Here is a 12,662-nt window from a genome sequence, read left to right on the forward strand (position 1 = left end):
GACCTTCTCCTGGGCCCCCCTCTCCTCCCTCAGACCCATAGGATGGGATACAGTTGGGTGTTCCCACACCCCCACAACTGCCCTTGACCCACACCCATGGGGTCCCACCTGCCCACCAGGCCCACCTGGCTTTGCCCTGACTTCAGCATCTGTGGGGCCCCAGCTCCTGTCCCCAGGCCTCCAGTTACCTCCTCCTCTAAGAGGCAAATCTCAGAACAGGAGGGGAAGGTCCACGCTGAGATGACCCCACAGGGTGCCTACGGGGAGAGAGGCCTGCAGCAGCCCATAGTGTCCAGGCAGGGGGCTGGGGCTCTCAGGACATCTGCACTATACGGACAAACAGCCCTGACCTGGGGGGGCACAGAGGCGCTCAGGCCAAACTGCCCTATGGCCACAACCACCCAGTAGGGATCACACAAGGGCAGTCTCACGCCCCTTGAGAGGGGCACACTCTGATCACTGCCACAGCCGTGGGTATGAGCTGCTCCCCTCCTGCTCTCCCTCCCTGGCCAGAACCAAGCCCTGTCCAACTGACCTCTATCTAGGGACCACCCCTTCTCCTGCTCTCCACCCAATGAGGTTGCAGAGGGGAGTCTAAGATCCAGATCTAAGCCAATCAGCACACTGCATCCCTGGCCACAGCGATTGATTCAGGGTAGGCACTTGACCTAAATGGATCCAATTGGAGTACATCTCAGGATTCCTGCCAGGAACGCTAAGACAAAGACTCTCTTTATCACCAGATTTCAATCTGTAGCTCCCTGGAGCACCTGCCACCCATCTTGGGGCCAAAAGGAGAATCCTCCAAGTCTGCAACACCAAAAAAGCCCACAACAGAATAAAAAGCTGAGACTGGGGAGCTGAGTCCTGATCATACGTTTGCATCCTGATCAGGTCGCGCCTGAAGCTACCCCTGGATTGTGTAGTTCAAAAAGCCTAGAAGTCCTGTTCTGCTGAAGCAAGTTTAGGTTGGGTTTTCTCCTACTTACAACCAGGAGAATCCGAAATGATACACGGCGGAGGTATCAGATACACACCCAAGATAACTGTTTGACCCTCATGTCAAAAACCAAGAACAAAGGGTACCATCTTACCCAGAAGGGTCTGCCCTGTCCCTCCTCTTTGAGGTCTCAGGCCCCGTTGGCTGGCAGGTAGCCCCAAGACCTCTGCCTATACACACCCCCAACACATACACACACACATGCCACACACAGCACTGGGTAGACTTTTATTTTTAAGTCAAAGGCACAGCCTGGATGGGCTGAGGCAGTGACTGTGGATGCCCACCCCAGACCCCCAAGGTGCCACCCCCAGCTAGGGGCAGCTGTGCCAAAGGGGAGGGGATGGGTGAGAAGGGGGCCTCCCCTTTTAGGGGATCGCCTACCTCCTTCCTTAGCCTCAATAGGGGGAAGCAGGTTACATGAAGTGAGGCAGAAATGCTTCAGGGGGTCCCCCAGGGCCTCTCACTGAGCACCCCCAACACAGGTCTTTGGTGGACGTAATTGCACGAACAGTCCATAAAGTGACAGCTTGAGGGGTGCCCCCTCCCAAGAGCAGGACCTCATGGGGAGGGCAGGGGAGAGGTCCCAGTTTCTCCCTGTGGCAACTCAGTGCTTAGAAATGGAGGAGGAGCCCTCCCCTGCCGGGGCAGCCCCCTGGGGGAGAAGTACCTTCCACCAGATGAGGCCGCATCTAGGCAGAGGGCCCCCCACTCCACTCCCCAGCAGGCCCCCTCCCTCCCTGCATCTCTAACTCTATCCGGTAAGACATTAAAAAAATTCTCTGCTTATAAAAATACTTCTGCTCTGTCTGGGGGTGGGGTGGGGGGGAGGGGAGAGAAGGGTAACAATCCCTGGGGATGGGGCGGAGCTATACAGGAGGCCTGGGGGCAGTGAGCCGGCCTCCTAGAACACAGCCCCGACCGGGGAGAGGGTCACAGTGACGGAGGCTAGGAGGGGGGCAGGGGACCGTTGGCTCGTCGGGGGGCTCCCTTGGCGGCGGGTGCCCGGCCCGGGACGGCGGGCACGGGGGAGACGCGGCGGGATGTGGCGGCGCTCCGCAGCTTCTGTTTCCGCCGCTTGGCCAGCGGCGCGTTTTCCACGCTCTTCAAGAAGAAACCCTCGCGTTTGCCCCGATTGAACGCCTGGCGGAAAGGAGGCGGTAAGTTCCACCGGCCCGGCCTCGACTTCCAAATCCAAGCTTTGGCCCCCATCCCAGGCCTTCCTTCCCATACCACTAGGTCAGGGCCAACAGGTCTTTGGCCTCCAGCCTCTCAAACGGTCAGGGTCCCGACAGGTCAGAGGCCTGGACTCGGCTGAACTCAACCTTTCAGGACTCTGCGGGAGTCGCCTCCCGCAGGCTCCGTCTCTCCAGCCTCGTTCCCGGACCCCCCGCAGGCCCCGCCCCTCACCAGAAAGGTGGCGTTGAGCCCGGAGCGCACAGCTGGCCCCGAGGACTCCAGCACGTCCGGCGTCCGTAGCGGAGGCGAGGAGCGCGCGCTGCCGTCCTGCAGCCACGAGCTGCCCCGCAGTCCCTCGAGCTTCAGCCGCTTGGTGGGGTCCACAGTCAGGAGCCCTGGAGGCAGGACAGGGTAAGTGTTGGGGGGCTGTGTGTAGAGGCTGCGCCCCAGAGACATCCTAGCAGCCCCACTCTCCTCCCCACAAGTCCCCCACCAGGACACCTGACCCAGTAGCAAACCCTGTCCCATCATGACCCCGTGGCCTCCCCCTCCGCAGCCATGGCCTGTGACCTCCGGCTTCGCACCTCGGACCAGCTCCTTGGCTTCCTCGGACACGCCTCGCCAGGCCTCCCCGTCAAGGGAGAAGCGCCCCTCGCGGATCTTGCGCATTATTTCCGCCGCCTGGCTCTGCCCGCCCTGGCCTGAGGCCCCCTGGAAGGGGACCTGGCCTGACAGCATCATGTACTGGGGAGTGAAAAGTGAGACCAGTCCAGACCTTCTCCAAGAGGCTAACTCCTGAGGCCCATGGGTTATGAACTCTGACTGCCAACTCCTAAAACTAGGATGCCCGGACCCCAGCACCAGAGAGACCTCGCCTCTGTATTAGGACGACTTCTGACCCCAGCCTCAGACCAAACCCTGCCACCCCAACAAGAGAACTCCTGTCCCCAGGCTCGGAGGACCCTGACATCTCCTCGGAGACCCCGTCCCATACCAGAATGACGCCGAGGCTCCAGAGGTCGCAGGACTCGTCGTAGCCCTGCTGCGCCAGCAGCTCGGGGGCCGCGTACTGCAGCGTAAAGCAGGGTGTCTGCATGGGCCCCGCTGGGCTCTGCGGGCGCAGACGCGCGAACCCGAAGTCGATGATCTTCACCGGGGCTCCGGGCGTATCATCGGCGTACAGGATGTTCTATGAGGGCGGCGAGGCGGCCGTCAGAGACTGGCCCTCCGCGCCGAAGCCCTCCCAGTCCGCTGAGGCCCCGCGCCCACCTCGGGCTTGAGGTCGCGATGCACCACCCCCGCCTCCTCGTGCATGAAGCTCACGGCCGACACGAGGCTGCGCAGGATCTGGCTCGCCTCGGACTCGCTGAAGTGCCGCTTCTTGCGGATGTGCTCCAGCAGCTCCCCACCCTGCAGTAGCTCCAGGACCAGGTACGTGTGCAGCTGCGGGCGGCGCGACGGGCCAAGGTCACCACCTGGGTTACTGTCACCACCTACCCAACCGGGCCGTCCCCCCACCCCACACCGGGCCCAGCCAGATCCTGCCCCGCGGTCAACATCAAGCTCCGCCCCCGGCTTCAGTTCGAACCCTGACCTCAAGACCACCCCAAGAACCACCTTAGGACTCGCTTCAGTTTCTACCCCCTACTTTTTTCCAGGCCCCCGTCCCTTTGGCCACCTTAAAACTCGCCGCCCTAAATCCTCCCCCTGCCCCGTTCCCTTGGCCATCCTCAGCTCCGCCTTCCGGTCCTCAGGCCCTACTCCCCTGAAATCCCACTTCCCTGACCTCTGGGTCCTCAGGCCCCGCCCATGGCGCTCTCAGGCCCCGCCTCCTGTCCTCCTCCCCGCCCCCCACGGGCAGGCTCTAGCGTCCCTGGGCTCCGCCCTAGCCCAGGAAGGCGTCACCTGGTCCTGATGCACTTCGTGCAGCTTCACCACGTTGGGGTGCGACTGGCACAGCCGCAGGGCGGCCACTTCGCGCTGCGTGTTCGCCTCCAGCCTGGGGGCAGGGCAGGCGGGGTCAGGACAGCTGACCTCCGGCCCCGCCCTCCCCGAATCCGCTCAGCAGAACCCAGCCCACCCCGGGCCCGCCCACCTGCGGCTGAGGATTTTGACCGCGAACTCCTGGCCGTTCTGTAGCTGGCGGCAGCGGCGACACACGGAGAAGCTACCCTGGCCCAACGCGGGTTCCCGCAGGTCCAGTTCGTACTGCTGGAAGAAGGGCGAGTCCTGGGGGCGAAGGGGACGCGTCAGAGGTCCTACCGGGAGCCTTGCGGCCATGCCACGCCCCTGTTCAGAGAGGCTACGGACCTCACCGAAGCCACAGCATGCGCCTGCTGAAGCCACATCTGGAGTCCCCAAGCCCACTTCTCCCCACCCTGGCCCAACCCACCTGCATCATGGCGCTCCTGGCCAACGCTGCCCTGCCAGGCCGGTCTCCAGCAATAGACGCTTCCAGCACATCGGTCATCACCGCGTTGTTGTGGTCAAACAGGATGGACGGTGCCACGAAGGAGTATCCCTGGCGGAGGAGGGGTGTTGTCAGTGGTGGATGGAGGTGCAGATGGAGTCCCCGAAGGCCCAGACCCAGCGGGAAGGAGGGTGGGGGCAGAGGAAAGACCCTGGAGTAGGGGATGTTGCTTTTGCATCCTGGTGCACACAGGATGCGTGGACATTTTATTCCACCTTGTTCTGTGATCTCTTGGGACCATGCATGTCTGTTCCCCCGCCAGTCTGTGACTCTGCCTTTCCCATCACAGTGATCCCCCCAGGTGCCAAGGGCATCATCTGACACAGTGTAGTGGCCCAGAATACGACAGGCTGAATACATGAAAGAACTGTGGCCTGGCATCACACATACTTAACTTAGGAGAATTCAACTCTACCCACTCAGGACAAAAAGTCTTTATTCCTTCCTTTCAAATCAAACTTTGGCCTCCTCTGCAAGGGGGGCTACTGAGGAAACGTAAAGAGAAACCAAAGTTAATTCTTTGCCTTTCCTAACAATCCACATCCTGGCAATTCAAGGGACTCTCAAGGGCAGTTTTAACAATGTGTTGTTTTCTCCTAAAAATGCAGCGCCACTGTGCGCTAGAATGCAAGCTCCACGTGGGTGGGATCATTGTCTGTCAAGTTTATTGTTACGTCCCTAGTGCCCAGGTCAGTGCCTGGCACATGGAAGGCACTCAATACATACTTTTGACTCATTAAATGAATGAATGAAAGTAACCACTGATTCACAAGAAAACTTGCTCATCAGGACTGTGAGATCAAGGATGGATCGCAGTAGATCGAGGGATATTCAAGCACAGAGCTGTCCCTTGTGAGAGCTTCATAGAGGGGAACTGATCCATCCATACTTGATATTGGCCTATTCTTATTTAATATTTATGGACCATGTCCTACAGGCCAGGCCCCCAAGCTGGACTCAGGGACACAGAAATTACCAGCTGGACTCAGGGACACAGAAATTAAACACACAGTCCCTGCCCTCTGGGAGCTTCAGACCAGGTGAGGCAGTCTCAGTCAGCGCCAGGATAAAACCTGACAAACTGTTTAGAAGGAGATTTTGTCTGTAGCAGGCTGGTGCACAAGGAAAGGGTGACCCAGGGCCAGAGGAGCAGGGAAGACTTCATATGCGGACAGCACTGGACAACAAGGCTTGAATTTTGCCAGGTGAGCAACTATACCCTCAGGGTTGAGGGAACCACATATGCAAAGGTACAGAGGTGTGTTCTGGCACCTCTGAGCAGTTCAGAGGTGCTAGAGCACTGAGTGGAATAACAGAGTGCTGAGGCTAGGGCTCTGAGCAGAGACCGCATCGTGCAAGGCCTTGTATGCCGAGCAAAGGAGATGGGACTGGTCCGACAGGCCTAAGCTTCTAAAACTGGGTGGAGGGGGCCTGTGCCCCCAGGAGTGTGATATGGTGTGCTAGAGGGACATGCAAAGCCACAGTATACACAAGGCATCTCTTCCTAAGTGTCCCCTTAAGCAAGTGAATAATTTAAAACAGTATTTTTACATAACAATAGAGAGATGATGGAGAAGAAGGGAAGTTAACATGAAATTTCAAGATAAACCAGGAAATTCAAAGGCACGTCCTGCCCAGGTGGTCTCTATGACTGACAACTGTAGGTTCCACACGAGTGGAGAGATCTAGAGGCGACGCTGGCTCCTGATCAGGACACGGCCTGTGCAGTGCCCGCAGGTCAGCCAGGGCTAAGGCTGAGCAGCTCCTGCCTCCCCCGCATCTGTGGTTCTACGAACACTCGCTCACCTGGAAGATGCGAGGATCCCCAGGTGGGGGGCTTCCAGGGGGTGAGTAGACAGGCTCCAGCCGGGTAAATTCCTCTGCAAAGTTGCCCACATCCAGCTCTGAGCGGATCTGGGGTCGGAATGGGGCTGGAATCTTCCTGGCAGCCAGAGCAGCCCAATCCAGACCCTGGAGAAAAGGAATGAGAGACAAGGGGTCAAAGGGCAGGAAGTGGAAACCCCTGTCCACTCAGGCCACCCTCACCAGGCAGCTCCTCAGTGAGGCAAAGGTCTCACTGGCATTTGTGTGGGAAGCTGTTCTTCCTGCCTCCCCAGCTTCTGTTTCCCTTCCTCTGATAACAGAATCCCTATTTCTCTTGGAGAACCAGCCCTCCGCCACACTCAGCCAACTCTAGGGCTTTTAATAGAATTGATGTGCAAAAAAAAAAAAAAAACAAATCTCTTTCCCCTACTGGACTTAAATCTGGGAGGATATGGGCCTGGAACTGCTGGGGACCCCCTCAATGTCTAATGATGAAGTGCCTGTGCAGAAAAGCAGAAGCAAGAGACAAAGAAAGAAATTCCTAATAACAGATTCAGCACCTGGATGCAGCCTTGCCTGAAGTCAGACCACTTTTCCTTGGACTTTTCATTTATGGGAGCTAAAACATTCCTTTTATGTTTAAACTAGTACAGCGGAGCCTGTTCGTTGCCTGCCCAACATCTATTCTCCTGGTCTTCCTTAGTACTATAGCCCCAATTTTATTTCAGGAACCAATGTACACAACTAAAAAATAGTATTTTATAAACTTCCTTGCAGCTAGCAGTGACCAGTTACTTGTAAGCAAAAATTACGAGGTAGGAATCCAGGGAAAGAGCCTGAAGAGGAGGGTGAACCGTTGGTATGGTGCCCTTTTTGCCCTTCCACTCCTTCTTCGTGCTTCCCACCTGGAGAGCAACCTAGATAGCAAGAGCTCCAGCAGTCATCTTGTACCACGAGGCAACCTTGGGGACAGAGGCTACGTGCTAAGAATAGAGGAGCATTTAAAAAGAAAAAAAACAAAACTGAACTTGGCTTCATGAAGACACCACAGCAGCCCCAGCCTGCCAACTTCTGGATTTCTTTTATGTGAGAAAATAAATAAATAAATAGACGTCTATCTTGTTTAGACCACTATTCATTCCTATCTCTGTTCTTAGCAGCCAGACTCTGTTCCACAGATATCACCATCTTGAGTTGGACTTTTTGTCACTTGCAGCCTAGAGGCCTGGCCCGGGCTTGAAGGCCCCGGTTCTGGCACCAGGGACCTGAGCATTGCTGTCACCAAAGAGGCTATCTCAAGAGAAGGGGGAATAAGGGCACCATCAGGCCTCGAAAACCTTGGGGCGCCTCTCCAGTGTGACTACTGGTCCACCTACTCCCAGCACCTGGAGGCTGGCATGTGCTCAGGGTGGGTTGAGGAATTCACTTAAGGAAACTGACACTGTTCAGTCACTTCGCCCACAAAGGGACATCTTCACCGCAGAGACTTAGACTCCTGTCTGAGAAAGCTTCTCTGAGGGCCCTTCCAAGCAGTACTTGCTGGGAAGATTCAAGGAGATGGCACTCATAGCAAGGGTAACTGGATGTCTGGCCCACTATAAGTGCCCATTAGCAGATGCCTCTGTTTCTACGTCAGACAAGGCAAATTTAATACCCACATGTAAACAGAACCTAACAGTTAAGAGCGTGGGCCTTCAAGCCACCCAGATGCGGGTTTAAATCTGTGCTCCATCACTTAGCTCAGTGATCTTGGGCAAATTACTTAACCTCTCTGAACCTCAGTTTCCTCATCTGTAAAGATGAAGATAATCAGGAAGGTTCTGAGGCTTACATGAAATAATGCAAGCAAGGGGCCAAGACACAGGTGTTCACAGTCACAGGGCCCTGCTCAGCAGTGATGCTGGCCAGGCATGGTGCCCGAGCCAGTGAGGTCTCACAAGGACAGAATTCACTCTGCACTGCACCTTAAACTGTGTGTGCTTTTAACAAGTGAACAAAACCCACGTGGTTGATTCAGACATGTCCATCTGAAGAAGAGGCACACAGCCTGTACAGGTACAAAGACCAAAACCCTGAGTGGATGCAAGAGTCATAAGATTTGGGCTGACAGCAGACCTGGGGTCTGTTCCCAGCTCTACACTTTTACTGTGTGATCTTGGGCAAGTCACCTTGCTCCTCTGAACCTGTCCAATGAAAGGACTGATGAATTCATTCTCAAGTCCCTGCCAGCCCTACCAGGCAATGAATGCTTTCCCGCCAAGAACACATCTTCCAAGTTGCAATAGAGACGGCTGAGAAGACAAGCCTGCTTTCTTTATCTGAGAGGTTTTCCAAATCAAGTGAAACTGGCCAGCCTCAAACCATCCCTCCAGTGTCCCCCAACCCAGAGCAGTAGCCTGGCCCCGGTGTGTGCAGACAGGTATGGGGGCGAGCCAGGAGCCTCACCTGGAAGAAGGGGTGGTTCTTAACTTCCTGCGCCCCCTGGTGTCCTGCACCCAGCCGCTTCTTGGGGTCCTTGCAAAGCAGCCGCTGCAGTAGATCCTGTGCCACTGGCCCGATCCGGGGGGGGAAGGGAGGGGAGCACTTCAGGATCCGTCTGGGAGGATTGGTGGGGGGGCGTCAGGGGCAGCAGGCCCCCCCTCCAGCCCTGCCCAGGCCCCTCGGCCGCCCTCTGCTTCCAGCCCTGCTCACCGAGACACCTCTGCCTGCGTGTTCCTCTCGCCCTCCAGGGTGAAGGGCGAGGCCCCCGTCAGCAGCTCGAAGAGCAGGATGCCTAGGCTCCACCAGTCCACAGCCTGTGGGGCAGAGCCAGGGTGAGGGCCTGCGGCCACCCCTACCTCGCCACACCCACCCCTCTGACCCCCCGCCAACCCACCTTGCCGTGGCCCGACTTGCTGCGGATAATCTCGGGGGCCATGTACTCGATGGTGCCACAGAAGGAGAAGGTCCGCTCTTTCTGGGAGGGCAAGAGGACCCGCCCAAGGCTCAGAGTTAAGACTCGTGGACTTGTGAGGGTCAGAGCAGTGGGAACTCCCCGAAGGCAGGGCCTGGATCTACTCACCTCTGCGCCCCCAAGAAACGCAGAGCCAGGCGTGAAGCGGGAGCCGGGAAGGGACGGCCCGCACGGGGGTGCAGGAGGCCGAGACTGCCCTTCACTCACCTCCTCTGTCAGGAACTCCTTGCTAAGCCCGAAGTCCGTGAGGACGACATGGCCCTCGGAGTCCAGGAGCACGTTCTCCAGCTTCAGATCTCGGTAGATGATGCCCAGCTGGCAGGAGCAAGAAGGCCCTGAGGATCCCTCCCCCGACACCCTCTGCTCCTGTCCCTGCACCTGGTCCCTGGGGACGGGGATCTCCAGTGCTGGTGCGGGGCCGGGGTGGGACTGGACCATTGGATAGGAAAAGCCATTTAAGATGTAAAAGCAAGGAAGAGGACACCCTGGAGAGGCCACAAGGGAGCAGGCCCCAAGTTCCCAGGGAGAGGAGCCCCATCTCATGACGGCTTTGGGAGCCAAGGCATGAGGTCTCCGTTTGCAGAAGTTCTGTGAACGTGGCCCCAGGAAGCAGCCTCGCGCTCCCTGTGAGAGGGAAGCCCCTCCGAGGAGACCCCAGGGGAGGAGACCCCACCAGGCAGCACCGGGGCCTTCCTTCCAGGAGGCCTCCCCCACCAGGCAGCACCGGGGCCTTCCTTCCAGGAGGCCTACGGGAAGCAGCTCCCGTCCCCACCGAGGCCACCAGCCCTCAGAAAGCCCAAGGCCACTAGGTTCACAGGCCCCTTCTAAGGCCCAGGCCCAGTCCCCACGGCCACAGCCAGGTGGCCAGGTCCTCACCCACCTTGTGCAGGTGTTCCAGGGCCAGCACGATCTCGCCCCCATACACGCGCACCTCAGCCTCCTTGAAGTACTGGCGCTGGTACAGGTGGGTGAACATTTCGCCGCCGTTCACATAGTCTGGGGGCGGGAGGTGGGTGAAAGTCGCGGAGTAGCCCCCTGGGGTGGCCCCCCCGCCTCCATGGCCCCCAGGGTTGGAAGGTGTCTGCCCTTACCCAGGATGAGGTGCAGCTTGGCGTCCGTCTGGAAGGCGTAGTGCAGCGTGACCAGGAAGGGTGCCTGGCGCACCAGCTCCAGCACGGAGCGCTCCGTGCGCGTGTGCTCCTGCGTCTTGGCTCGCTGCACCAGCGCCGCCTTGCGCAGCACCTTCATGGCATACAGCTTCCCCGCGTCGTGCCCGCCCGCCTTCCGCACCAGGAACACCTTCCCGTAGGCTGTGGGAGCAGCGAGTGGGCGGAGGGTAGGCCATGAACAGGAGGGTGGTGCAGACGGGTGAGGGTGGGCACGCTGCCAAGCCAGGAGGGTGTGCAAGTCGGGGGAAGGAGCTGGGGTGAGAGGCAGGTGTGCAAAAACTGGCAGAGCCTTCTAAGGAAAAGGTGTGCACACCCCCGGGCGGGTGCTCAGCAAAACCAGGGAGGGGATGTGCAAACCAGGCTGGGGGGCACACAACTCCGGGAGGCCTGCAGCGGGGGTGGGGGTGGGGTGGAGGGCGGGTCATGTGCAAACCTGTGGAAGATGAGACAGATGCAAGAGGATGCAAAGCCAGGGAAGGGAGGCAGAGGTGCACGCAGACAGGGGAGGGCCGGTCAAACCCGAGGAGGGGAGTTTGCAAAGTGGGGGAGAGGGCTCTCATATCCCGCAAGGGGAGGAGCTGTGAAATCACACAGGAGAGCTGCAAGCCCCCAAGAGTGTTGGCAGATCCCAGAGGACCTTCCAGGGAGGAGCGACGTCAACGTGGAGCAGCCCTGCGGGTCGGCATGCAAACCATGGCAGGGCAGGGCAAAGCAGGCAGGGCAGGGAGAGGCTGGGGAGCACTGCCGGCAGCCTGGCCCAACCCAGGTGGGTGTGCAAGCGGGAGGCCCGGGGCACCATGCCTGGGACACCTGCCGGTGGATAGGGCTCCTCACCTCCCGTGCCCAGCACCTTGAGCAGCTGGAAGTTCTCCACGCCCACCTTCTCCTCGTGCCCGGTCAGGTTGGCTGCGGGCACAGGGGGCAAATGAACCCAGCCCGTGCATGAACCCTCCCAGCCGGCCTGGGTAGCCATCACCCGGCCTGCACCCCGGGCCACCTATGCCCCACCTTCGGTGATCTGCAGCTCCACCGCACAGCCCTCGTCCTCGTCCTCGTCCCCCATGGCCGGCGGGTCGCTGGGGCCCGCGAGGCTCAGCTCCGGGCGGCGCCGGTTACATGGCGGCTCCGGCCGGGGCGGGAGCTTCCTGGTGCCGCCTCCGGGGCTGAGGCGGGCGCCGGCGCCGCCTCCCTGCTCCCCGCCCCGCGCGGCCTGAGTCAGGCGCTGGAACGTGACAGCGCCGGGCGGGGGGGCGGGCGGACGGGGCGGTCCCATCTCCCGCAGGCGCAGGGGGCTGGTGCTAGGGCTGTGCGCTCTGGGCCCCAGGCGACCATCCTGGGGACCTGGGAACACCCCTTAGGAGCCGTGCCTGGGGTCCGTGGATAACCTGGGGCCTCTGTGGGGCGGACACTCCCAAGCCAGGTGTTGGCCCCAGGGCGGTAAGTCCACGTCAGGCTGTGTCCCAAGGGGGATGGGGGTCCCACTCAGGTACTTTAGAGCCGCCTTCCCCTCCAGGGTGCCAGCCCCAAGGGCAGCCAAGCAGCTCTGTCCAATTCTTAGCCACCAGCGAAAGTGAGGGATTTCATAAAAATCACAACCCACTTGCCTCGTTTTTGATCACTCCTTGACCTCAGCAAATAGGGGAGGGGATCTGTCGGTCCCCTTGCCAGACGAGCAGCCTGAAGCCACACGGCCACCCTTGTCCAGCTACTGCCAGCCCAGCCCCAGCCCTGCGCCTCTCACTCAGCGTGGCTCTCGCTCTTGGTGCTGGGCAGGCTAAGAGGGTCCCAGAAGCCGCCCGGCCCAGCCCAGCTCCCTGTCTATACTTCCGGCAGCCAGCGAGACCCTCTCCCCTGCAGACTTGCCTTTGCCGGGGAGGCCTGGGGGCACAGGCACCCTGAGGACCAAGCCCTGTCTCTGGGCTCCCCTTACCTACAAGGGGCACCGAGAGGGAGCCCAGCCCAACCCCCAGCAGGGAGGGGCAGCCGATCTTCTGACCGAATCTCTCTAAAGCAAGTGGACCTATAAAAGCACCTCAGCCCCCAGGCACCCTTCACAGCCCACCCAGT

At 59.4% G+C, this 12,662-nt stretch overlaps 1 protein-coding gene across 6 annotated transcripts; it reads right to left on the reverse strand.

The window, feature by feature from the left end:
- Positions 1–1,214: 1,214 nt before the first annotated feature.
- Positions 1,215–11,773, reverse strand: RPS6KA4 (ribosomal protein S6 kinase A4). 6 transcript variants are annotated; one of them, XM_060158789.1, is made up of 17 exons: positions 11,604–11,773; positions 11,430–11,501; positions 10,518–10,736; positions 10,307–10,422; positions 9,535–9,741; positions 9,349–9,429; positions 9,165–9,268; positions 8,919–9,069; positions 6,456–6,620; positions 4,572–4,700; positions 4,275–4,408; positions 4,085–4,178; positions 3,503–3,622; positions 3,174–3,368; positions 2,764–2,923; positions 2,411–2,574; positions 1,215–2,143 (listed from the first exon to the last, which is right to left on the reverse strand). In XM_060158789.1, the coding sequence occupies exons 1-17, from the start codon at positions 11,656–11,658 to the stop codon at positions 1,949–1,951; spliced, it is 2,361 nt and encodes a 786-aa protein (XP_060014772.1). In that variant the 5' UTR covers positions 11,659–11,773; the 3' UTR covers positions 1,215–1,948. The 6 variants fall into 6 exon arrangements, with proteins under 6 accessions (XP_060014772.1, XP_060014771.1, XP_060014773.1 ...); XM_060158788.1 differs by having other exon boundaries at positions 3,449–3,622; positions 11,604–11,768; XM_060158790.1 differs by having other exon boundaries at positions 3,449–3,622; positions 9,634–9,741; positions 11,604–11,766.
- Positions 11,774–12,662: the final 889 nt, after the last annotated feature.

The sequence above is a fragment of the Lagenorhynchus albirostris genome, chromosome 9, assembly GCF_949774975.1.
Source record: "Lagenorhynchus albirostris chromosome 9, mLagAlb1.1, whole genome shotgun sequence".
Lineage (NCBI taxonomy): Eukaryota > Metazoa > Chordata > Mammalia > Artiodactyla > Delphinidae > Lagenorhynchus > Lagenorhynchus albirostris.

What these genes read in the sequence shown, in the direction of transcription:
- RPS6KA4 (XM_060158788.1), bottom strand. Translation starts at nt 11,658, where the DNA reads ATGGGGGACGAGGACGAGGACGAGGGCTGTGCGGTGGAGCTGCAGATC. An exon ending in CCCTGGAACACCTGCACAAG is followed by an intron (nt 9,742 to 10,306) that starts GTGGGTGAGGAC and finishes TGCTCCTGCCAG; the next exon opens with CTGGGCATCATCTACCGAGA. An exon ending in CGTTTCTTGGGGGCGCAGAG is followed by an intron (nt 9,430 to 9,534) that starts GTGAGTAGATCC and finishes TTGCCCTCCCAG; the next exon opens with AAAGAGCGGACCTTCTCCTT.